General features: G+C 38.5%; 1 protein-coding gene across 4 annotated transcripts in view; it reads right to left on the bottom strand.

The window, feature by feature from the left end:
* LOC134227333 (lutropin-choriogonadotropic hormone receptor) overlaps positions 1-25,339 on the bottom strand; it is a 146,282-nt gene that overhangs the window by 21,094 nt on the left and 99,849 nt on the right. For all 4 annotated transcript variants that reach the window (XM_062708742.1, XM_062708752.1, XM_062708734.1 and 1 more), the window contains 9 exons: positions 14,815-14,880; positions 3,295-3,363; positions 3,084-3,158; positions 2,875-2,992; positions 2,609-2,797; positions 2,192-2,313; positions 1,892-2,128; positions 1,636-1,788; positions 1,413-1,555 (listed from right to left, as the gene is read on the bottom strand). In XM_062708742.1, coding sequence (XP_062564726.1) covers positions 1,413-1,555; positions 1,636-1,788; positions 1,892-2,128; positions 2,192-2,313; positions 2,609-2,797; positions 2,875-2,992; positions 3,084-3,158; positions 3,295-3,363; positions 14,815-14,880 — 1,172 coding nt within the window. The remainder of the gene's footprint in view (positions 1-1,412; positions 1,556-1,635; positions 1,789-1,891; positions 2,129-2,191; positions 2,314-2,608; positions 2,798-2,874; positions 2,993-3,083; positions 3,159-3,294; positions 3,364-14,814; positions 14,881-25,339) is intronic.

Consider the following 25,339-nt stretch of genomic DNA (forward strand, 5'->3'; position numbering starts at 1 on the left):
GTAGCAACTACCGCGCAATCACATTGCTGAACGTCGCCTACAAGGTACTCTCCCAAATGTTATGCCGCCGACTAACACCAATTGCAAGAGATTTCGTGGGGCAATACCAGGCGAAATTTATGGGTGAACGCTCTACCACAGATCAGATGTTTCGCCGTACGTCGTGTACTGCAGAAATGCCGCGAATACAACGTGCCAACACATCATATATTTATCGACTTTCAAGCCGCATAGGTACGATACAACCAATCATAACCAGCTATGGCAGCTAATGCACGAAAACGGATTTCCAGATAAACTGATACGGTTGATCAAGTCGACGGTGGATCGGGTGATGTACGTAGTTCGAGTTTCAGGGGCATTCTCGAGTCCCTTCGGAACGCGCAGAGGGTTACGGCAAGGTGATGGTCTTTCGTGTCTGCTATTCAACATCGCTTTGAATAGAGTAATACGAATGGCAGGGATTGACACGAGTGGTACGATTTTCCGTACGAAGTCGTTCAGTTATTTGGTTTCGCGAATGACATTGATATTATGGCACGAAACTTTGAGAAGATGAAGGAAGCCTACATCAGCATAAGACTGAAAAACGAAGCTAAACGTCGAAGACAAAATACATTATAGGAAGAGGATCAAGAGAGAACAACGTAAGCCACCCACCACGAGATTGTATTGGTGAAGACGAAATCGAGGTGGTTGAAGAATCCGTGTACTTGGGCTCACTGGTGACCTCCGGTAACGATACCAGTACGTACTTTGGACTCTGCAAAACGCTTATTATACCGATAGTTCTCTACGGACACGAGACCTGGACGATGCTCATGGAGGACCAACGTGCACTGGGTGTTTTCGAAAGGAAAGTGCGGTACGCGGAGGAGGCGAATGAACTACGAGTTGTATCAGCTGTTGGGAGAATCATCCATTGTTCACACCGCGAAAATCATTGCGTTTAAAAGTAATTATGAATCGAACTATTTGAGCTCCATATAAGGATGGTGCCTTGGCTAAATGCGAGATGTATCACCACTCGGTCAATTAAGTTGGGTTTTTATTTCAATACATGTACTATGTAATGCCTGGAAGTAGGAAGTATCAGCAAGGCTTTTGATTGAAATCAAAATAAGCTGTCCATTTCATTAAAGAAACCTCATTGATCTAAATAATTTGATTATGACCTAGTTATCCACCCAGCCCTAGTTGATCCGTCAGATATTAGTTGTGCAATGATATTTCGAATTCGATTTTTTTTTTAACTCTTGATTCTACTCAGGAACTCGGAGAGGCATTGAAAGAGTCGGTCTCTTATTTAGTCAAGGACAGTTTTTTTTATTGTTTTCTCGAAATTGTGTAAAATAGATTTATGCAGTTACGCAAAAAAATATATTACTTGCACTCTTATAATACAAACTTACCATACTGCCAGTCGAACGCATAGTTGAAATACTCGCCCATCGAGTGCACATCGATAGACGCAATGAGCAGCAAATAGAGTCCCATGCACAAGTCGGCGAAAGCCAGATGGCAAATGAGAAATTTCGGAACGGTTAAATCAGACCTAAAAATACCACTCATGTCAATTAGCGCTCAATATTTTTAAACCAATTACCTTCTATCAACAGGTAAGGGGCTACGCACCTGTTAGAGAACAGGACTACCAGCACTGCAACGTTTCCAAACACAGCCAACAGAAGCACCACCCAGACGGAGCCCCGCAACCAGTCGAATCCCATAACATCCTCGCAAGGATTCAACGCATCCGGCATCGGGTAGCACTTAACATCAAACTTGCTAAAATTAAATGAGAATCTATTATCGTTCAAAACAGCAGCATCTTGAATAATGAAAGCGTCACACCAAGCAATAGGTAATTATGTTTTACTTCGAAACTCACGTGGGTGTCAAATTTCCGCAAATGGCCTCCATCGAAGTGGGCTTCAATACCACTGTGTGGAATTCCCCAAATTCAGGATTAACTGTGTTCAGATTAGATTCCTCATCGGGGATGACAGTGTCTATCGGCAGCCCGGTGATGGACTGGTAAAAGTTTTCACTTCTCAACGGACCGGAACCCGAGCCTCCCGACGCAAGACTGTCATGCTGGTCATCTGACCGGAAATTGATGCTGTTTCTGTGAAAGTTCAACAATCTGCGTTAGCTGATAGTCACAATTAACTTAATAAGACTGAATTACCTTGACAAGAATCGCAAGAAACCGTTGCCTTCATCAGCCAGAAGTGGATCACGGATGGAACGTTTTTCTCGTTGCCAGTCATCTTCTACAAATTCAACAATTTGGTCACTCATTCGTTTGGTCTGGAAAGTAATCACACAAAAATATTGATTGTCAGTGGTCAGTTGAAGTTCCAATGTGAAAAGAAAAAACACCTCACGATTTTATAAAAATATGTTTTATATCCATATTGGAATAGTGCCCAAGTGATACTTTGATGTAATATAATACAAGCAACAATATTAAAAAAGTTTTAATTCCCAAATTGGCCATAACATGAGCTACATCGAACAACTAACTGGCAGCAAAATTTGCTTCATAAATCATTTCGTTAATATCTTATGAGGGGGAGCATGTTTTATCCCCAACAGAACTTACCCCATCGGTGGCCCGCTCGCCGTAAAGGCCAACTTTCACTTGAGGCGTGGCGTATCCTCCGGCGTGACATACCTCCTGAATGTCGCTGAACTTTTTCTTATCCTCCTGGTGGGCGTGCGGGTCGTGGCGGTCCGGAAAATGGAACGCACAGCAGTGGAATGGGTGCGTCAGGTATGCCGTTTGCAGATTCTTAATTATGGAAGAAGCCAAAGTAAAATCTTAATTGATAGAGTCCACAGAGTTTTGCGGTGCTGGTGAGATCGAACCTTGAAATTGTAAACCGACGGAATGGTTTTCAGCGAGTGGGTATTCTGAATCCGGAGAACTTCCAGTTCGCTCAGACCTTCGGTCGGCATGACTTCCAGCGCCGTTCCGGAGAGATCCCTACGGTTGGAGAAGAACGTATTTTCGTTGAATGCTTCTATTTTCACGGATACTGTCCCAAATGAAGAGAAATATATTGAGTCAAACTCACAGCTCTCTGATGTTCTGCATTCCTTTGAAACCAGTCGGGTGAATGTATTTTAATTTGAAGTTAAGCTTTAAACTGCTGCTCGACCGTTTCCGTCGAATCGATGGATGGGCGGTTTTTGACGACGAAAACAGGAATATAATTGTAAGAGAAACCGTTAATTAGAATTCTATAAAAGGCGATTGGATTGAGGACTAACAAGAGAGGCACTTACAGTTTTGCTACCTGTGAACCGAAGAAAGCTTCACCGTGGATGGCGGTGAGTGCGTTATTATCTAAAATTCTAAGAAAGGGATGAAAGGAGACCATAACGATAGAAGAGATAAACGTTTTAATGAATTTCGATTATTTATGTTAAGGTGGTTGCTTTACAAGAACCACAAAGGGCTACGAAATGGTGATTTGACATCTAGGAAAGGTCGTCAAACTATTTCTTAAATGGAAGCCCCATCACGTGACGAGGAATCGAAGATCGAAGGCGGCATATCGAAAAACTAACAATTATTGTAATAATTGAGATTTTCTTTACAGGTTATTTCGGTTATTCCGGATGGAAATTTATACACGTTGTATTCGGTCTTCAGTTATAAAACGAATGAATCATTATTACACCTATTTCTCTGTTTAATTCTTGATCTCAATGTTGCCTCCCTCTATTCTTTTTTACTCTATAGCTCATTTCTCAGTCAACCCCGAAAAATGTTATCGAGAATACAGGATTGAAAAATCAACAAATGGCACAGTACTGTTTAACGAAAACTGATTGGAAACTCGATACTTGGAACGTTATGATCATGTTGGAATCGTGTTGCCCTCTTTGCTCGAGAGCTGCAGAAGGTGATGGTGCACATTGCATCACTTCAGAAGGTCCGATAGCGAGGAACAGAAGAACGAGAATTCCGCACAGCGGTACCTCATTGAAGTAGCACATCTACTACAGTGGTGGCGACAAGGCGCATGAAGTTGATTTCGTAGTGCGTGGTAAGCAGACACGTTTTTAATATTGTAACTTTTGTAATAAAGTAAATTTTACATCGTTCGTGAATCGCGTATTCCTTTTATCACCCCACTATCACAACTGTTGAAAATTCGGATTCGCAAGTACAACCCTTGCTTTCTTAATCCGCGCGCCTATGTCGATCTTGGTACCGCAGTCTGATGCCATTTAGCTACCACGATATTAGAAGCTTTCAACTTTTCCACTGATTGCTCGGCTGAACTGACTCGGTAAAACTGACTTTTAATTGAATCAATGCATGAGAAAGGCATCATCACTGCTAGGTGGATTAATCTAGGTTTTTTATTGTTTCATGACAATTAAAACCAATAAAATACTCTTTTTCTTTGGAACTGGGTAGATTTCATTTGTTATTCTTCATTATTAGCCGGCTTTTCAAGGGTGCCCACAACCGAACCACAAAACTGAAATGTCCAAACATTCCAAATTTGCGAAATTGACAATAAAAGTTTCAAATCGATGAATTAAGGTCACTCCTGACGGAATCCAATTTTCAAAGTTCTCGCGTTTTCAAGGGCCCACCATTCGATACGGAAGCAACGCACAACTGTCATTTTTATTTTTCAGCTTTGCTGCGTCGCAGAATGCGTGAAAAAATAAAAATGACAGTTTTGCGTTGCTTCCGTATCGAATGGTGTGCCCTAGAAAACGCGACTACTTTGAAAATTGGATTCCGTCAGGAGTGACGTTAAACCAATTTCTTCTCTAGCAGTAAAGTTGTACGTCTAGCTTTCCATTGGTATAAAAATGTAGACATAATACCAACTAGAACCAAAGTTATGGACAAAATTCAAAAGGGTGCCCTCAACCGAAACTCCTCCCCTACACAGTAACATAATGCCTCGCCATTTATCGCAAACAGGTCAGGTCACCCTTTTTGGGTACTTTCATTAGGATACCTTGCATCCAGTCGACCGGGAAAGTTGCGGTGTCCCAGATATTACGAAATAAACGATGTAGTCGTTGAACGGATGTCATGGGTCAGCTTTGAGCATCTCGGCTGATATGCGATCGACCCCTGGGGCATGCTTTGGATGGCTGTTTGAATCTCTAACAGTGATGGAGCTTCGGCATTGACGCGTGTTATACGTCGGATCGGATCGAGGTGATGATGGCCTGGCTGGCACTTGAAAAAGTTGTTCAAAGTGCTCGAACCAGCGTTTCAGCTGGCCAGTTTGGTCGGACAATAACTGATCTTTCACGTCTTTCACAAGCATCGTTGCATTCATCTTCGCCCCGCTTAAGCGTCGTGAGATATCGTAGAGGAGGCAAATGTCTCCGGTTGCTGCGGCTCTCTCCTTCGTCGGTCAGAGAGTCGGCCCACGGTCGCTTGTCCCGTCGACATAAGCAGCATACTACTCTCCAGAGCCGAGTATCGTTGACGGGCTAAAACTTTGGCTCGTCCGGTTTTATTGCTCTATCGCGGCTTTGGCTTCTCTTCGCTCCTCTATCTTCCTCCAGGTCACATTGGTGATCCATTGTTTTCTCTGGGTGCGTAGCTCGCCTAAATTATTCTCGCTGGTTGCGATGAAGACATTCTTGATGGCGGTCCATTGGTTTTCCACGCTGCCACCTTCCGAAATATCTGCAGCACGCGTCTCCAGTTCTTCAACGAAGTTTCACCGTTTCAACGTGGCATCTTCCAGTCGGCGTGTGTTGAACCGTCGTCGAACTCCTGCCGACGAATCCGCGCAATGCGCAGTCGTATTTCGCCGATGAGGAGGTGATGATCAGACGCGATATCGGCACTACGTTTATTTCGTACATCAAGGCTCCGTTTCCATTTTCGGCTGATGCAGATGTGCTCAATTTGATTTTCTGTAAAGCCGTCACGGGAGACCCAAGTGACCTTGTGAACCAGTCGATGAGGGAAGAGCGATCCCCCGATCGTTATTATCACAGAATTCTGCGAACAGCTCTCCGTTTTCGCTCATTTCTCCGAGACCATGGCGTCCCATAATGCGCTCCTGGTTTGAGTTATCGGATTCGATCTTCGCATTGAAGTCACCCAAACAGATCTTGATACCACACTTCGGAATTCTATCTACGACGGCATTAAGTTGACTGTAGAAGTTCTCTTTGTCTTGCAGATCGGCAGCATCGGTTGGCACATAACATTGGATTATAGTAAGGTTTCGGACCCGTGTTCTAAATTTAGCAACGATTATCCTTTCACTTATAGGTTCCCACTTCATAAGCACATAGTGTACCTGGGCGTTTAGTAGGAAGCTGACTCCGCGATGCCGGGGAGCGTGCTCACCTCGTAAACCAGATTATAGCAGAACTTGTCCCGACGGCATTCGGTGTTCTCCAAAGTTTGGCCAACGAACCCTGCTGGGCTAGTGTTCCATGTTCCTATCCGTGTCCGTTGTTTCGCGCTAAGAGTCGTTGCCGTAAAATCAGTACGTATTCTTTCATTGTTAGGTTCTCGAACAAATTGATGTTTCGGGAACAGTAAATTGTTGGCCCAAGGTTTCCTATCCACCGAGATGGGAATACCATCTCAGGTATAGCTTCCGAGGAATAGCATATCATACGCAGCCGCTGGATGCCAGAACAGACGCTGTTGGAGCCGCATCTCTTGGCCGAATGCTATTCGGCCGAAGGCCACTAGGCTGAAATTGGCCGGTCATTTGGCCGAAAGGGTCATTTGGCCTAAAGGATCATTTGGCCGAAAGGGCCATTTGGTTGAAAGGGTCATTTGGCCGAAAGGGTAATTTAACCGAATAAGATTTTTGGCAGAATAGAACATTTGACCGAATATGTCTTCTGAAAAGTGAGAAATGAGGAGGGAGAAAAGAGACGTCTCACTACTCACTTCTCATTTCTCACTGCTCACTGTAAAAGGTGAGAAGTGACAAGGAGTAATGAGACGCCTCACTTCGCACTACCCACTTTTCACAGTCAGAAGTGAAAAATGAGGAGTGAGAAGTGAGACGTCAAACTTCTGATGATGATGATGATGATGATACTACCATCTTTTGTAGCAAGGCACCTGCCGATAGCACTGGCCATATCTGACAAACGATTTGATCATGATTATATTATTGTTTCATCAAACTCCTGTATGAAGGGCCAAAAATGGGTGGGGTGGTTCCATAAGCAGAGACACTTATGCGAATCCACGGGATGAATAGAGAAACTCCTTCCAGAAGAAAGTTAGTACATACAATAATATAGCCTAGCCCTCGCTTCCCAGATTGACCCAATAGATGGGGAGAAGAGCCCGCCCTTTATCCACGAGATGTTAACAATAAGAAGTTGGCGATTCCACTCTTCCTATCCAAATCGCTTCAATCGGGTGCCCCGACGATTTTTTTTTTTGGTTATAATCATATGGTTTCAATATAATTTGGTAAATATATATAATATATTATATAATGGAATTCTCTCACCAAGTTTCAATTCGCATGTCCTGGATGAAGGAGGACCTTTCTTCAACACCAGCTTGTTTTGGATTTATGCTGTCTTCAGAGATGGGAAACTGATAGTTCGGAATATTCTTCATTCTGATTCAAAGATCGAAAAATAGATTTCTTGATTTCTGAAAAGATGAAATAAAATGACGGATGGCAGTATCACAGATAATAACATGAGCGTTTTGATTAAAATGAATATGTATTTTAACGATGAAGGATTATTTCCATACTTAAAAAAAAGCTCCTGGCTTTTTGGCAGCACGGTGCGGCTAGAAGTTTTTGGGCCAAGGTGATTTTTTATTCGGTTTGAGGATATATTTCATTTACGTATTTTGCTTTTCTAATGCATAAACTGATTCATATTTATGTAACAAATTAAAATTGAAAATGTTTTTTTCGATTTTGTCACATTTTTTGTCACATCACCCCAAACTTTGTCAGGGGGTGATGAAATCGGAATATTACTGTTTTAGCAATTATAAATCTTCGCCAAGGCGACAAAAGAAAAAAAAATCAAAATCTTTAGAACTTCTTGCTTTTATTCAGTGCGTAGTGGAAAACTAGTGTAGAAAAGTGTAGTGTAAATTAGTGAAATTCGTTGATTTTAATGGCGATGTTGCGTGCCTTTACTAGGATACTGCTCCGGTTTTCAATTTCATAGTTTCTATGTTATTCGTGTAAATATAGCATGAATAGTTAGCAAATATATGAACATTTTGTAAGTTTCATTTTATTCATTTTTGTATAAAAATTAAAGAAAAGTCTGCAGATGTAAAAAAAAATGCTTAGAGAGTCGGTGGAAGTTTCGATAACTCAGAATTATGTTTGACAGGATCTGCTTTACAGTAACTGGTGTAAAGTTATAGAATACATTACATACATACAATTACAATTAAATTACATGCACATTACACAACACACTAAACACAAAAAAATGATACATGTGTCACTTAGCTCAAGATGACGTCAAACTCTGCTTGCACAATTGTGATGCTCGAAACTTTCCACAACTGCCCGAAACAAGATTCTATAGCACAGCTTGTTTTTTGATATCCCTCTCTCTACTTCTTGTCTGGTGGAGATGATATCCGTTTGTCCGGTACAATTTTTCGCAAACACGACCTTCAAGCAGGGATTGAGCTTCGTTATCATCTAGTATTCGGCAACAACCCACCCCAGAGGAGGACTTCCGAAAAGTGTTGTATGGCTACCTTTAGACAAAGTTGTAGAGGGAAAATAACGCTAGTAGTCTGCTATACAACACTCTTCGGAACTCCGCGTCCAGAATGAGCTATTGGCCGAACACCAAATGACAACGAAATGGTAAGTTCAATCCCTGCTCTCAAGTCTTCATTTCTGCATATCTTTTCTCCGATGTGTAGCACTTTCACTTTACAACGCTACGGCAACTCTACCAACGGAGACGCGGTAAACCGTACAAGGAAGATCACTATAGCTTCTCAACAAGATTACTATAAAAACAGCCTCTATAAGGGCAATAACCTAACTATTAGCTGACAATTATTATTCAAAGCAAAAAATATAACGAAAATGACACTCGCGAAAATTTTCCAACTTGTTGCCGTCAATGCACACTGTTTCATCAAACTCTTGTATGAAGGGCCAAAAATGGGTGGCGAAATTCTTTGTCTTCAGAGTTGAAATAGTCAATCGTCCGTCGATAAATATCCAGGTTAAAACCAGGGAATATGTTTCTTTTTGATTGAAGATTGAAAAATTGAATTCACAATTCCTGAAAAGATGAAGATGTTTTTACTTAAATTAAATGTCAATATGAGATTTTTCTCATCACCATTTAAAAATATTGTTGATTCGAAGAATGCAAATGCTTTATAAATATAGTTAGAACAAAACAACTGTATGTAATGTAAGGAGGGACTTCCTAAGCCGTACGGTAATATGCGCGGCTTCAAAGCAAGACCACGCTGAAGGTGGCTGGGTTTGATTCCCGGTCCGGTCTAGGATTGTAAATTTAGGGTTGTAAATTTTCTCGACTTTCCTGGCCATTAATATCATCATATATTATGATATACGAATTGTAACTTGACTTAGGAACCTTGCAGTTAACACTCGAGTTAACAAATGTGGAAGTGCTTAATGAATTGCTGCGAGGCGGGGGTGTAATGCCAATAAGAAACAGGAGAATAAGAAAATGTAAGAGACGAGCCACTCTTGGTCTGAAGAGCCCTACCCCTGCACATAGGATACGATTGCGTTGCGGTTGACAGTTTTCCCATAGGGAATCAGTCAAATGCAACGCAAATTTATCCTATGTGCGGGGCACTTGATCGTCATTATAATAAATATAAAATATGTGAAAATGATTCTTCTACAGGTGCGAGAAGACGTAAAGATGAAGTTCATCAACATTATTAAATGAAGTGAAAAAACGTAATAAGCTTAAGAGGTTTTTAAGGATTTTAAGTCCATACAGTGATAATAAGCTATATCCACTCAATTTTTCGCGAAATACTGGCACTAACTGTACAAAAGTTTCAATTGTCATACTTACTCAAAAAAATGTTAAATATCTAATAGTGTATCACTAATTTGCTTCCATGGGCCGATATCGAATGTATGCAATGACTCATAGAAGTTCAACTATAATAGTAATATAAACTAGTGGTAATATTGCCTTTCTAGTGAGACAAAAACACCTAATTATCCGTTCTCTGTTTTCGAAATATGAAAAATAAATGGAAAATATAAATTGATACTTATTGAACACCAAAGGACACAATGGCAGCAAACCAGATCTTGATACTGACGAACTACAACGCAAACAACTACAAGTGAGATTCCGGAAATGTCGATATTAAGTACGATCCTTCAGGACTTTAGAAAGGCTTAGATAATTTCTTCTTGAATCGACCCGAGTTCTCAGATCCAGTCCACGCACCATACAAATATTCCGATACAGAAAGATAGCAGCGTTTTCATCAGTTAACAGCTTTTGTTTTTCAGCATTTTTACGTTGCATATTTCTGAAGAGCTGATGAAGTCCACATTTTGCAGAAGTTTCCTACTGTTGGTATTCCTTATGTCAGTCGATCGATCATCAATCAAGAAAAAAGCGACTATTATCCTGTCCTCTTGGAAATGTCCTCACTACTCAATTGATGCAATTACGTGCCAGCTTCAAGTCTTGTTCCCTATTTGCAGTCGGTTTCTTCTTCGGTGACACGATGCCGGATCTACCCGATTCTTCACTTGCAGAACTGTCGTGCACACTAGAAGTCAATAAACTTTCGACGACCTCTCATCATTGTTTTCTTCCAATGCATAAAAAGTAGACAAATTCGCCAAACCATGATCCGAAAAACAAATTGTCAAAATTCGAAATTACCGAGAAGTGAGACGTCAAACTTCTCACTATAACATGTGAGTAGTACGAAGAGGGTAGTGAGACGTCTCACTTTTAACTCCGCACTACTCATTTTTCACAGTGAGAAGTAAGAAATGGAATTAGTGAGACGTCTCACTTCTCACTCCTTATTTCTTACTTTTCCCTGAAAAGTGAGAAGCGCACAGTGAGTAGTGAGACATCTCATTACTCACTTGTCACTTCTCACTTTTTTCAGTGAGCAGTGAGAAATGAGACGTGAGTAGTGAGAAGTTTCACTTCCCACTCCTAATTTCTCACGTTTCAGATGACATGTTCGATCAAATGTTCTAATCGGCCAAATGTCCTATTCAGCCAAATGTTCCTTTCGGCCAAATGTCCTTTTCGGTCAAATTTCCCTTTCGGCCAAATGACTCTTTCGGCCAAATGACTCTTTCGGCCAAATGACTCTTTCGGCCAAATTATCCTTTCGGCAAAATTACCCTTTCGGCCAAATGACCCCTTTGGCCAAATGACTCTTTCGGCCAGATGGGTTTCGGCCTTATGGTTAAATTCTATTTGTATTTCCTCAGTTATTAATTGAAAGCTTTTCTTTGCCCGCCATTGTATGGGTAGGTATCTTGTGTGGCAAGCACAATGGTTGATACACTATACCCAAAGAGTCGAACTGAAAATCGAACTCGCCATCTCCGGATTGGCAATCCTAGCCATTACTCGCAAGGCTAACTTGAGACCCCAAAACGCTCTGTCTTTATCAAAGAGATTTTCAGCCCTAGGCTGGCTCATCTCTACATTCAAAGGACAGCAGGGACTATGTCCGGGGGCTTGAAGACCCCTCCCCGTGGCCACTGCGAGTTAGGGGGCCTGCCTAGGATGTGGTGGGGTTTGACAGTGGACTCTGTTAAACCTCTACGAAAAGCTGCATGTGTCTATAAGCAGACCCTATCAAACCCAGTCAACACATGAACGCATATGCTGTCGTGTAAGATGCTAAAGTGGAGGCGATAGAGGTACTGCTCAATACAACATGTATGTATATCGTCTTCAATTTAACATCCTGTATTGAACCATGTACGATTTCATGTTGACTGGGAAGCGACCGTGTGCCGCTCAAAGTGCACAAGCCCATCACGAGTGCCAACCGGCACAACAGAATAAATACCAGTGAGATCCTGATTACGGTATACTGGTCACGACAAATGACACCCACCCACGCGCGCGGAAGTAATGCAAAATAAACGACATGTCAAATAAACGTAAATTAACAAAATATGTCTGGCTGAATATTCTTATTTAACTTCAAATAGAGATAAAAAAGGGTTGCTGATTGGCATTAGCTTTCCGATAACTATCAATCTGGTTCATACTTTATTTTCAATTTGAATCCCGGTTCTTTTTACTTTCCTTACGTTACAGAAATGATGACGTGGGCGCCTAATCCGAAATTCAAGTGAACAATCGCTCACTTTGAGTGATTGATTGTTTATTCTCGCGAAGGGTTAACAATTGAACAAATTAAGAAAATGCTAATACTGTTGTGCAGATGTTGCATAGGTCACATCACTTTCCATGGTGAATCCCGATATATGTTACTGATTACCCCACCCAACTAACAACACTTCCTTCCCGTGGTAATTGTGGAGATGCAGAGATATTCTCGGTCACTAGTAGCAACAATAACCACACACTAACATTCCCTCCCTTTCCCAACTGACTGTAAGGACTTGGCCGCGGCGTCGTCAACATTTGCGAGCTGCTGAAACGTGCACTTCGGGAACAGATGATAAATCCCAACCACTATTCACTTGGATCGTAGTGCAATTTGCACCTATTCTGATCAATCACGGAGTAGCAACCATTGATATGTACAGTCAGTCTAAGCTACGCCTAGGCTGGCTCATCTCTACATTAGGAAGTTATAAAACTTCAATAATTGTTTCTCTTTTGAAGCAAGTTGCATTGTCGGTCAAATGATCTGTTCGACACGGGTATGTTTACGTACCATTTTCGGCAAAACGAAAGTCTTATTCGATGGATCACATTTTTGATCCACTAGCTTTCCGCCAAAAAACCATTCATTCGGTCAGATGGCTTCAGACCTAATATGGTCCTCACCAGATCTTGAACCAAAGTCACTAAGAAGAATCCGGTTTTGAACTCCTTCGAAAACGTTGCATACGTTATAGATTCATTGACCCTAAACAGTACGGCTTTTCCTTTGGAGTCTTCTGACTAGGCAGAAGAATTTCTGCCGTCACTATTCACTTCATTGTTATCATACAATTTTAAGCTTGATTCACCATACCAACCCTACATCAACACTTACTGTTTATACATAACATGCTGTCAATGTGTAATTATATAGTTCTTCAATTTAACATCTACCAATTGACGTATGGTTCATCGAAAATATTGTTCGAAAAAACGACCGAATTTGAATGTTAATTATACTTAACCGCCCATTACTCAACTGGTCGTTTGGCCGTTTACCATCTGAGCTACTGTTGAAGCAGTATATGAGACTGTCCATTTATAGTTAACTACTATTAGTGAGACCATCGTTACAATAACACTTATTCTCTTCAATTATAACAGATGCGGTCTACGTATGGTCCATGATTATGCGGGCTATCACATATTATGTGAACCATCTCCTGCAGAACGTTCTTCCCCCGTCCACAAAACAGTGGCGCTCCCCTTTGATGCCACTATTTCCGGTTTCTGAGAGGTTTCCAATCCCCTTCCACCGGCTCCACCTTGACTACTTCTGGCTTCTGCTCCGTTTAAGTATTGTTCATTATCCTTCAAAAAACACCTTAATAAAGATAAAAAAGATCATCCCTTAAAATCGTCATCCAAACCCGTGTGAACTGTTTTGAAGCGAGCTCGCAAATCTGACAAAGTTTCACTGGAACGTAGACAGACGTTCTATTGGTACTCAATTTATGGTTTGTTATATTGCCTCTATATTCTATAAAGCACACTGAATCCTGAACCCACGCTGTCGATAAAAGTTAACGTGGCAATTTATTGCCCATGCACGATTGGTAGCTAGGTCGTTATAAACTAACTAATGAATCTTTCAAAAGCATACCATACACTCAGTTTTCCGCTTCAGGCCACTCAGTGTGAAAAGTGTGTACCAATGTGGACCTTCGGACTGTTCAGTAAAAATTACGACACAGCTGGTACCAATGAAACCTTCCAAGCTTCCGTTTCATCTGCTTCATGAACTAATTCAATACTGTACCCTTCCATTTGTTTCGAGAAAAAGCGAATTAATTAACGGCGCATCCGGCGCGGAGTTGCAATACTGCAACATCGGTATCTTTCATTTTTCAGATTTTTTCTAACGAAGAAAGTAAAAATTATTAATCACACCAACAGTACTCTATAATATTCTTAATGCTATCTAGAATGTAGTTTCATTTGTAAATAACCAATCTTTTTAGATTAAAAAGTGCGTTCGTCATAAATGTGCCTAGTAATAGTTAGAAGAAATATTGAACAAGTCATCAAAATTTAATTTGAACTAAAATATAACCGTGATTACTCATGCAGATCACGATTGTAATAAGCGTCATAGGTAGGTGATTCGACATTCAGTCGTCAGTGGTGTAATGAAGGTGGTGTTTTTGTATCTATTTGTGATATCCAGCAAGAAGGCTCAACCGCGATACCGAGGAACAGCATACTAATTGGACAAGTGGTTCAGGTAAAATAAGATTCCCGGCTGTAAGTAATTAATTAAATTCCCCCACGGAAGCCTCGCCGAGGAATTTTCCTAATTGAATGTTGTTACCGAAAATAATCTATAGTCAAAGCTGAACAAAAGTACGTTGGTGTCGGTGTCGTCACGATAGCACATGTCTATGACAAAAGAAGTCGCTGACAAGGTGTAAATAAAATAGAAACAACGCGGAAAATACTTACAATTCATCAGTCTTTATTTGAATGGCTCTCTCGTGAATTTCCTGGATTTGATTACCGTCTAAATCTCTGTTTAGGATGGGAATGAAAAAGAACAAAAAAAGCAATCAATGAGATGAAGACTGTTTAAGCAAACAGACGAACGGATCGACTTTCCTTTTAATGAATGACGAAAACTAGGGTGTGGCTTATTTGATATAATTATCAATTTTGAAGTAACTCAAGAATGTTGTTGCCAAAGTTGTCAAAGTTGTTATCAAATGTACAATCTCTAAATAACATTTTTCTTTAAGGAATAATAGTTTATATCAGCGGTTCTCAACCTTTTTCTTGAACTTATGCTTTCATTGAGGTGCCCTCATTTTTTTTCGCTGTGAATGAAAATAACCGTATTTAATACGATTTATTAAAAACGGACCTCTGAAAAATATTCTGGAATTTTCGTTATTTCGTGAAACTTTCCGAATTATTTTTTGCATCAAACTTCCCACAAGAATTTGGGGAGTTTTTTAGACTTCCAAGCCTCTTGAAAGGAGGCTTCCGAGCCTCTTGAAAGGAGGCTTCCGAGCCTCTTGAAAGGAGGCTTCCGAGCCTCTTGAAAGGAGGCTTCCGAGCATCTTTCGGCGAAGCTACTGAGCTTTTCGAAAAAAGGCCTTGACTTCCAACTGGAGGCATCCGAAACTTTAGATTCTAGATTTTAGTTTGGAAGCATATTATTCAATATTTTGTCCCGATCAGGTATAGATTACATTGCAGATTTTCAACATTTGTTCATTTGGCGTTGTGTCCTTTTGATCTTTTGTCCCACATCCCTTCGTTTACTTTACTGAACTTGGGGTGGACAGGATTCAAAAGTCTGATCGCCATGCATATTATGTACCAAGATTTTTTTATGTACAGGTAATCCGACTTGTCAATATCCCCAACTCAGCCATCTTGGATTTTTTTATGGAATTTATGCTCGTTTGTTTACGTTTTGCACTGAAAATGTATGTTTCCCCCCCGCGCTGGTTATTCCCATCTACTGACGAAGTCGGATAACCTATACATAAAAAAATCTTGTTATGTACAATACTAAGTTTTAGGAAAAAAAAACTATCAAAACTGTTTCAATAAGTTTTTATTGGAATTGTAATTCATTCGCCATTGCGCATTTTTGTTCGAGGTACCCCCTGCGGCCAGCAAAGGTACCTTCAGGGGCAAATGTATCCTGGGCTGAGAGCCACTGGTCTATATGAAAGAAACTAAACAGCTGGGGTCTGCAGTTACTCTTGAAGATAATTGAGTTTAATTTTACAAAACGACACAAAGTAAATGTAATATGTAATTATTTTTCTAAGTATGCGCAAATGATTTCTACGTTTTATGTCATACTAGACGCGAACTTTGTCTCATCAAAAATTGATTGATTTTCTGACACAATATTTATACAGATAAGGCCGATACAAATATTTTTTTTTCAAATGTGCCTCCTGCCTCGGTTTTTTTTTGCTCAAAAATAATATTTTGAGGAGGCAATCGTAGTAAGCAACGCTAGAAGACGGACACATTTTTACCGCTGTCAAAAAATTGATTTCCCAAAATATATAAAAGTGAAATTTAAAAAATAATAAAAAATAATCAGTGCTTACCGGAAGGAAGCTTACCGTCGAATTAAGAAACGAATGAAGCTTCTACGTGCATATCTACTGATGTATTACACGAAGTCTCAAACCGTTTCGTTTGCACTACAACGTTCAAGCCTGCAAAAGAATCTTATGGCGATATTGCACAGTAAACCGGAGTTCGAGCGCATCAAAAATAACATTCGAATGGCATGAAGTGGAGTGTCCAGGGAGATGAGAAGCTAAGGGCATGTAGACAGTAAGTCAATTCATGGCAGTGGGAGGTAAGAGACTTTAGAGCACACTAAAAGGTTAGTACAACTTCTATAAAGTACAACTTCTATAAAGTACAACTTCTAGAATAAATCCGGTGAGGATACCTTTGTATTTATATGCAATAGTCTATTTATCGTTATAACATTGTTTCGTATGCTCTTCGTCATACGCGCATACGATTGATGTGACTGGGTGTACGTGCTTTACTAAAATATTACCATATATTTTTAAACGTTCTCTCATATTTATATATTTCCATATATTAGCATATAATTGTGAGCATTGTAATATTATTAGACAGTGGAGAGCAGTGACTGACAGCTTCCGGTTTTAAGTTCTGAAACCAAGATTCCAAAGTTGCGTATAATAGACCTGTGCAGGAGTTCATCAAATTCACTCACCCTATGGATTTTGACATTTGAGCGGGTCGTCCACTCGAACAAAAGTTCATTTTGCGTTCATTATGCGACCCGCTCAAACGTCATAATTTCTTGGGAGAGTTCATTTTGCGTTAGTCTATATAGAACACTAGATTTCACTGAACACTTATTCTTTCCATTTATAATATTCAGTTGTATTAAATGAAAATACGATTATTCCATTTTATTTACTGATCTCCCACGATTTATAACCATATCACAACGTTCATATTCTCTTAATTTGTTCACATGAATATTTGTGCTATTTTAAGTTACAACAGCGCATGTAGTTTGGATCTCGAACTACGAATATAGCAGTAAACATTCTTAAAAGTTTGTCTGAAACACCGCCAAAGGAGCTAAAGGATCGTATTGCCCCTGGGGTGTGTTTTACCCAATTTTACCCTATACGCTGCGATAACTTTCCTGTAGTCGTCTCTTTTGCTCATTTAACAATTGTCATTGAAGAGGGGTCAATGAAATTGGAGAACATTGACAAATAGGTGGCAAACCGCTTGATCTCTTGTAGCATACACAGACAAATATAGTTATACAGACTTTTAGATATGTTATGCCTGATTGTCTCTTCTACTTAAACTTCCACGTCTTTGTGGTTCGTCCCAATTACCTGCTCCTGAATGACTACCATTATATCTAAGCAATAATACCCCGCGTCAACTCCGGTCGATGGAAATGCGTTTCATTCAGATGTTGCAGTCAATGCTAGTTTTACTTATATTATTCAAAGATATTTTCAGCAAATCCCATAATAAGTGAAATGTTACTTTTCAGCTTCCTAGTTCAACCCATATGAAGAAAAAAAAAACAATCATAAAATACTATCAATTCATAATGTAATCGAACAATCAATTATTGTTTTCAATGCATTAATATAGACTGTTTGATCCCAAAATCCACTATATTGTTTATATCATTTATTAGTAATACACTGAGCGAAATAAAAATAGCACAACAATGATTTAATTAATATTTTCTGAAAATATAAACATGGTAATTTCGGTTCATTAATTATTAATGATGAATGTGATGAATGAATGAATGTAAATTTGGTTCAGAGTGTAAACAAATTCTGTTTCGCAACTTTTCAGTGCATTACATTGATATTAATGCAGACCATTTACATTAAGGCTAAAAATTGATAAAAGGTGCGAGATAAGAATAGCACCACTCCAATGGTTAGCAGTATTTAAACAAAACCGTATTTTAATTCATGGTTTAATATTTTGTGAATAAGAGTCATTCTTGGGAAATTAATGTCATGTAATTTTTGGTTTTTAAATTATTATGACATTGAAAAAGAAAAAAAGAAAAATAAGAAGTCATTATTTTTATAATATTCATTATAGTCATGCTGTATACTTTATATTTCAAATGTTCATATGCAACGACCTGTGTCATGTGTCCTGTGATAGATGTGAAAAGCCAATTGCATTGCACTAACGTTATTTGAATACCCGATAAGTTGGAGTCCAGTTGTTATTATAATTTTATACATTTTATTGCTCATATCAATTTATTTCTGATAATCACTCAATACATTGGTTGCATTCAATATTTTTAGTACCCATGTTCTTTATATTTATTATGTTTATTAGTTTCATTTATTCATTATATTCATCAAATAAATTATACCTATACTCAAAAAATGCTTTATATTTATTACATTATTTAACGATATTAGTTTTTTTTAGGATAAACAACCTGGATATGATCAAAATTAAACTAATTTTGGCTTCCCGTACGGAAGGTCGAAGCTGAGTGGATTTAACTAAATTTTGTTTTTTTATTGTATATTTCTAAGATCTTTTTCAGTGGATTTAGGGCTGGTCATTCCGTCAAAGATAATTGTTCTGATACAGGCCCGAGGTGCAGTGATAGCAGTATTCTTCAACCGAAACGCCACCGTATTATGTTGTGCCTACAGAATATAGTTGTACACCGAAACATCACCGTAAATTTACAATAATTTAATTAAATGTTTCAGAATAATGTAAGGAAGCACAGTAGCCTTCCAGGATTATCTGCTAGATAACTATTTCATATCCTCTCTATACATGCCTAAATTTCCATATAATATTACTGATTTGTATGTAAATATATGAAATGGGGTTGGGAGGGTGCATCAGGGCATCAATGAAGTTACAACTGGACAATGAAGTGGTAGCCAATCGGAGTCAAGGAAGGAAAGTATTGGTCGTTCGCGTCTATTACTTTTATCTCCAACAGTTGTTAACCAGTTGACGCGCCCTTCTTCAAACAAACCATCCCGTGGAAAGCTTGAAAAGTATTGCAAATTTCGTTATTCTTTTTGTTGGATCATTTTGCTGGAAGGAGATTCTCATTTTCCCGTGGGTTTCGTGTAAGTGTCTCTGCTTACAGGTCCACCACCCCCATTTTTGGCCCTTCATACAGCAATATGTTGAATTCAAAATGATATTGAAATTTGACCTTACTGTAAAGTGGAACCGCATGCAGAGCAAGACTCCAGCCAGGATGGTGGCTAACTACATACATACATACATACATACAAAAATAATATTTTGAGGAGGCAACAAAAAATTCGGTAAATTTTGAGGATTTTCAAAACATTCTTTAACGAATCCGAGGAGTGTTTTGTTCATTTAAATATTTACTTTTTCTCATCCACCGTTTATCTACCATTAAAGTCAACCTCCCACCGCTTGACTTTTCGGAGACCAGTAGGCCATAACTTTAAATAAATATTTGAAACGGCCTAATCAAAATTTTAAGACGAATTTAAACAATCCCATTGAATTCCACCACTTAATTGTATCCTGACAGATACGTATTTCGACCTCAACAGTAAGGCCGTCTTCAGTGTCTCGTACTTGACTCGACAAGTCAAGTACGAGACACTGAAGACGGCCTTACTGTTGAGGTCGAAATACGTATCTGTCAGGATACAATTAAGTGGTGGAATTCAATGGGATTGTTTAAACTCGTCTTATGACAGGTGAAAACATTCCACTAAAAAGCTCAACATAATTTTCTTATCAAAATTTTAAATTTCCATTCAAAATATAAGAAAAACCATTTCATCAAAGAAATGGGATGTCGAGTTTCAAATTTTTCCAGTTTCATCCTAAATATAAGAAGAAAACGAATATGAATTTGTAAAAATTAGGCTATTCTTGAGAAATACCCGTTTGTACACATGCAAATACTGCTTTTTAAATATAGGTATATAGATTTCCGTTAAAACGTGTAAATATGGGAATTTTAATTTCTCAATTTTTGTGCCAAGCTCAACATACGCTTCGTGAAAGAATGGTTCCATTAAGGAAATTCCTACGAACAACATATTGATATTTCAAAGAAAATAAATTAAATCCGATTAGGCAGAATGAACTGACGGAAACTGAATTGAAATCCATTTCAAATTAAATTGAATTTGCTTCAAGTTGCAATGGTTAATCCCTTCTTTGCGAACATAAAGCGAAGTTATAGACACTTTCGAACAAACAGTCAAACAGTGTCAAAGCAAAGCATATTCAGTCATTGCGAGAAAGGGGTCATCCACAGAGTACCCTTGAAATCTCTAGATGCGTGACAATCCATACATCACTTTTAGAGTTTGTATAGTTTGTATGATTCAGTGGAAATATCGTTGATTTTTACGTGACGTACTCAATGGATTTACTCCAATCTGAATTTACGGTGATGATACTTCCAACAGTCGATACAATACACAACATTGTACCTAGCAATAATGGCATATTGAAAACGAAAGAGAATCAGCCAATAAACTTACCCACAAACTGGAATGCATCATCCGGTCTTGAACAAATGGTGCAACATGCAATGGAACACGTTTTAGCTGTCGTACACAGTTTGTTTCGCCCAAATTGATCAAGTTTATTTCCATGAAAACCGTTTGAGATTGAAAATTGACCATACAAGCATCAACTCAATTCATCGAACTGAACCGATTGGAATATGAAATTTGGTATGTTCATGGAACTCGTTTTAGCAGTGGAATTACAGCCCTTCAATACGAACTTCGTTGTACGTGGAAGCCAAAAATTGGAAGCAGAACGAACAATAGCCATCGTAAAATATCAAACAAAATAAATGGATTTAAGTGAAGTGATTGAAGTGACTTAATTGAAAAATCAACTACTTATATGAATGCTAATTATGGGCTAATAAAATGATTTACTTTAAAACAAATTTTCTTAGGGTTAGTACGCTTCAAACCATAAACACGACACAGAATTACGAACTTTCATAACAGTAATGAACAGTTACTTCCCTATATCTAGATGAGACGTTGTTTTGTATTTCTGAGTCATTTTTTCCAGAATATATATGAGCCAAGCGATTTCGAAGTTGGGTTGGTATTTCTAGGGAGAATACTGTGTATTGTATTTGTTTCGAAAATTCCAATTGTTAAAGAAGAGGGACCTTCAGACCGAAAGACCAAATTCTATTTGACTGAAAAATTTAACGTTTGGCCGAAACGTTTAGTAGGTCGAAAATTATTTGAACGAAAATTTCTTTTGACCGAACTGCTAAATTGGCCGAAAAAGCCGTTTTTCTCTAACAGGTTGTTTGGCTGAATAGGTAATGTTGCTTAAAATGCTGTTCGACCGATAAGTTCGTTCGGCAGAAAGGACTATTTCGCCGAACATCATATGGCCAAATAGTTGACCTGTTTGGTCAAATGACCCTTTCTGTTAAACCCGTTTCGGCCAAATAAACTATTTGACCTTCCTTAGCCGTGCGGTAAGATGTGCGGCTACAAAGCAAGTTTGGCCGAAAGTCATTCGATGGAAAGCCATTTGATCGAATGCCACTTGGCCGAAAAGCACGTGAAGGCGAAAGTCATCTAGCCGAATTTAATTTCGCCGGATTGATAATATGGAAAACATCAATAGGCTGAAAGCGACATACGGCCGACAGCGTTATATAAAAAGAAAATTTAAAAAGTTAAAGGTGAAATTGATTCGATTGCGATATTTGTTTTTACCTTCTGGCTTTTCTGTCTCAAATTATTGTCCGCCGCTTCGACCCGTTTATTGGGTATTTTCCTTTAAAAAAGGCCCAATGAACGGGCCGAAACGTCGGGCAATGCAAATATTTGAATAAGTATAAGTGTCACTTCTCACTTCTCTCAAAGGCTTTAAAGTGAGACGTGAAAAAAGAAGAGTGTCAAAATTGAAAAGTGAAAAATGAAAAGTAAAAAGTGAAAAGTGAAAAGTGAAAAATGAAAATTAAAAAGTGAAAAGTTGAAAGGAAGAAGTGAAAAAGAAGAGTGTAAAAATTGAACAGTGAAAAATCAAAAGTAAAATGTGAAAAGAGAAAAGCGAAGACTCAAAAATAAAAAGTGAAAAGAAAAAAGATAAAATTAACAGGTGAAAAATGAAAAGTGAAGAAAAAAGTGAAAAGTGAAAAGAGAAAGGTGAAAAGAGAAAGGTAAAAAGGGAAAGGTAAAAAGTGGAAAGTTCGATTCCCGGTGCCGGTCTAGGCAATTTTCGGATTGGAAATTGTCTCGACTTCCCTGGGCATAAAAGTATCATCGTGTTAGCCTCATGATATACGAATGCAAAAATGGTAACCTGGCTTAGAAACCTCGCAGTTAATAACTGTGGAAGTGTTGAATGAACACTAAGCTGCGAGGTGGCTCTGTCCCAGTGTGGGGATGTAATGCCAATAAGAAGAAGAAGAAGAAGAAGAAGAAAAAGTGGAAAATGAAAAGAGAAAAGTTCAAAATGAAAAATAAAAAGAGAAAAGTGAAAAGTGAAGAGTAAATACTAAATAGTGAAAAACAAAAAGTGAAAAGTAGGGAAAGGTGAAAAATGTAAAGTAATATGAATGGTGGAAAAAATGGAAAGTGAGAAGTGATAGGGGAAAATACCTATTCTTGACAGTCTAAGACATTCGCCAAATTGAATGATAAAAATAATGAATAATTACACTAAAACACAGGTGCAGTTTAACTGGTATACATTTGTATGCTCTTTCTTTGATGATTGGTGTTCACTAAATATAACAGCTTTTACCACAAACTCAGTAAATTGAATATAAAGTAACAGGTCAACGTTTCTTCTATTGGCATAGCAATTTCTTTTATCAGCAATGAGTTTGCTCCCTTTAGCAACTAGACATGGAAGTAGAAAACTGGTAATGTATTGGTGCCAAATGCTGGTTGTTTATATCCTCCAGTGGTAAAATTCATTCATATTAATCGGCCGCACGCTCATCTCGCTTCACTCAATTTTGGAACAAACTTTATTGTTTCTCAAAACTGGCTTAAACCAAAACATGAATTTTTAGCCTTGGCATCAGTTTTATGTCATGTGGACAGATAGGCAAAAGCATTTAAACACATTGTAAAACAAATTTAACCCTTATGCGGCCAACAAAAAAAACAGACGTAAATGGCAGATAGGGTACCCGTGTACCCAGATATTGACATTTTCATAACTTTTACCATTTCCAACCTATTTGAATAATGTTGGCCATTTTAGAGAAGGGCATCTAGATATGCTTTTTGTCCGCTGCCAAGATTTACATTTTTTGTCTTTTGTAGTGCCTTAGAGTCTACACGCCTGAGCAAAAGTCTATCAACCAGTTTCAATTATACAACTTGCTCTTTGCGGTTCTTACATGATATGTTTGTTTCATAAAAAAAATCATAGTGGTTGTGTACAAGACACGACCGCTCGACGTAAACTACGTAAAACCAAATCTATACACATAAGAATGAATATTTGTCTGTCTGCCCTTATAGACTAGGAAACGGCATGAACATTTGTATGTAAAGGTTTTTGGGAAGGCGGACTCCCATACAAATGAAGCACAAATTTTTGCTTATATCGAAAATTAAACTAAAAAATGGAATCCAAATTCGCAAATTTCGAATACTTAACCGTCTTTTAAATAATGTAAAAAATATAATTAATCAATTTTAGGTGAAACGAAGTTCGTCGGCTCTAGTAGTATAGTATATTAACAATATATTCCACATCGTGAGTCTTTATATGTTGAATAATGGGCAGCACTGTTCTATCCAGCCGCTGGAGCCACCCCATTCTTACACTACGTTTCACAGTTGAATAATAGATAATACCCTAAAAGTAGGCAATTATTTATATACAAATAATTAGGAACGGGAATGGTTATGATTTTTTTGATGAGCTTGGAAAGTATTGAAGTTGCAATAGGAAAACGGTCCTGTCAGCCACATAAGGGTTAAAATACTACGGTGTTGCTATCACTTTTGATATAATTCATGGTCTGCGTAAAAATCTGAATAGAAGCATTTGTATTTTAACACTTTTTTTCATCGCCGGATATTTTGTTCGTATTTTTGCTAAAATCAAATCACATAGAATTGTGCGTATCTTTTTAGCGTGTGTTTGATATGCTCACAAACACAATCTTTCGCTCTATTCTGAAGTGTGCTGCTGTCAAAGAAAACGAACAGTCCCGATTATATTTAGTGAAACATAGAGCAAATATTGCATAAATTTGCTCTTCGTGGTAATAATAAAGTGGTGATAAAGTGTAAAAAGTAGTGTACGTACTTAATTTGTCGTGTCATACCCAAAAAAGAAGAGAAACAGGCGGTCCAAAAAAGTAAGTAACAGTTCGTGCGCTGCTTTCTTTGGCGATGCAATAATGGCAAGGATTTCGTAGGTGCAAATTTGTTTCGGTGATTAACTCATCAAATCTTGCTTCTTTTACACAAACAACTTATTCAAATGAAAGCTTAGACTTGAAATTGTGTGATTGAATAAAAATTATGTTCATAAATAGTGTATGTTTGCTGGAAAACGCAAATATTGTTGAGGGTGCCAACAACTGTCGCACCCTGCCAATGCCGTATTCTACCCTAGCTTAGCTTAGCTTAGCTTAGCTTTGACTGACTACACATATCTATGGTTGCTACTCCGTGATTGACCAGAATCAGTGAAATTGCACAAAAAATCAACTGAATGATTGACTGGGATTGTTCAAGCATTCTCATTGTGCAAGTTTCAGTGACTCTAAAATTCAAATGATCAATAACGGCGCCGGCCACGTCCTTGTAGTCAGTTAGGAAGAGGGAAGGAATATTAGTAGGTGGTTTTTGCTATTTGAAGACCGTGTTTACCTCTGCGTCTCCACAAAAACCACAGGAAGGATTATCAGTTAATTGGTAGGCATCGTTGGATCTGGATTCACTCTGATAAGCGATACGAC

This window comes from Armigeres subalbatus, chromosome 1, assembly GCF_024139115.2.
Source record: "Armigeres subalbatus isolate Guangzhou_Male chromosome 1, GZ_Asu_2, whole genome shotgun sequence".
NCBI lineage: Eukaryota > Metazoa > Arthropoda > Insecta > Diptera > Culicidae > Armigeres > Armigeres subalbatus.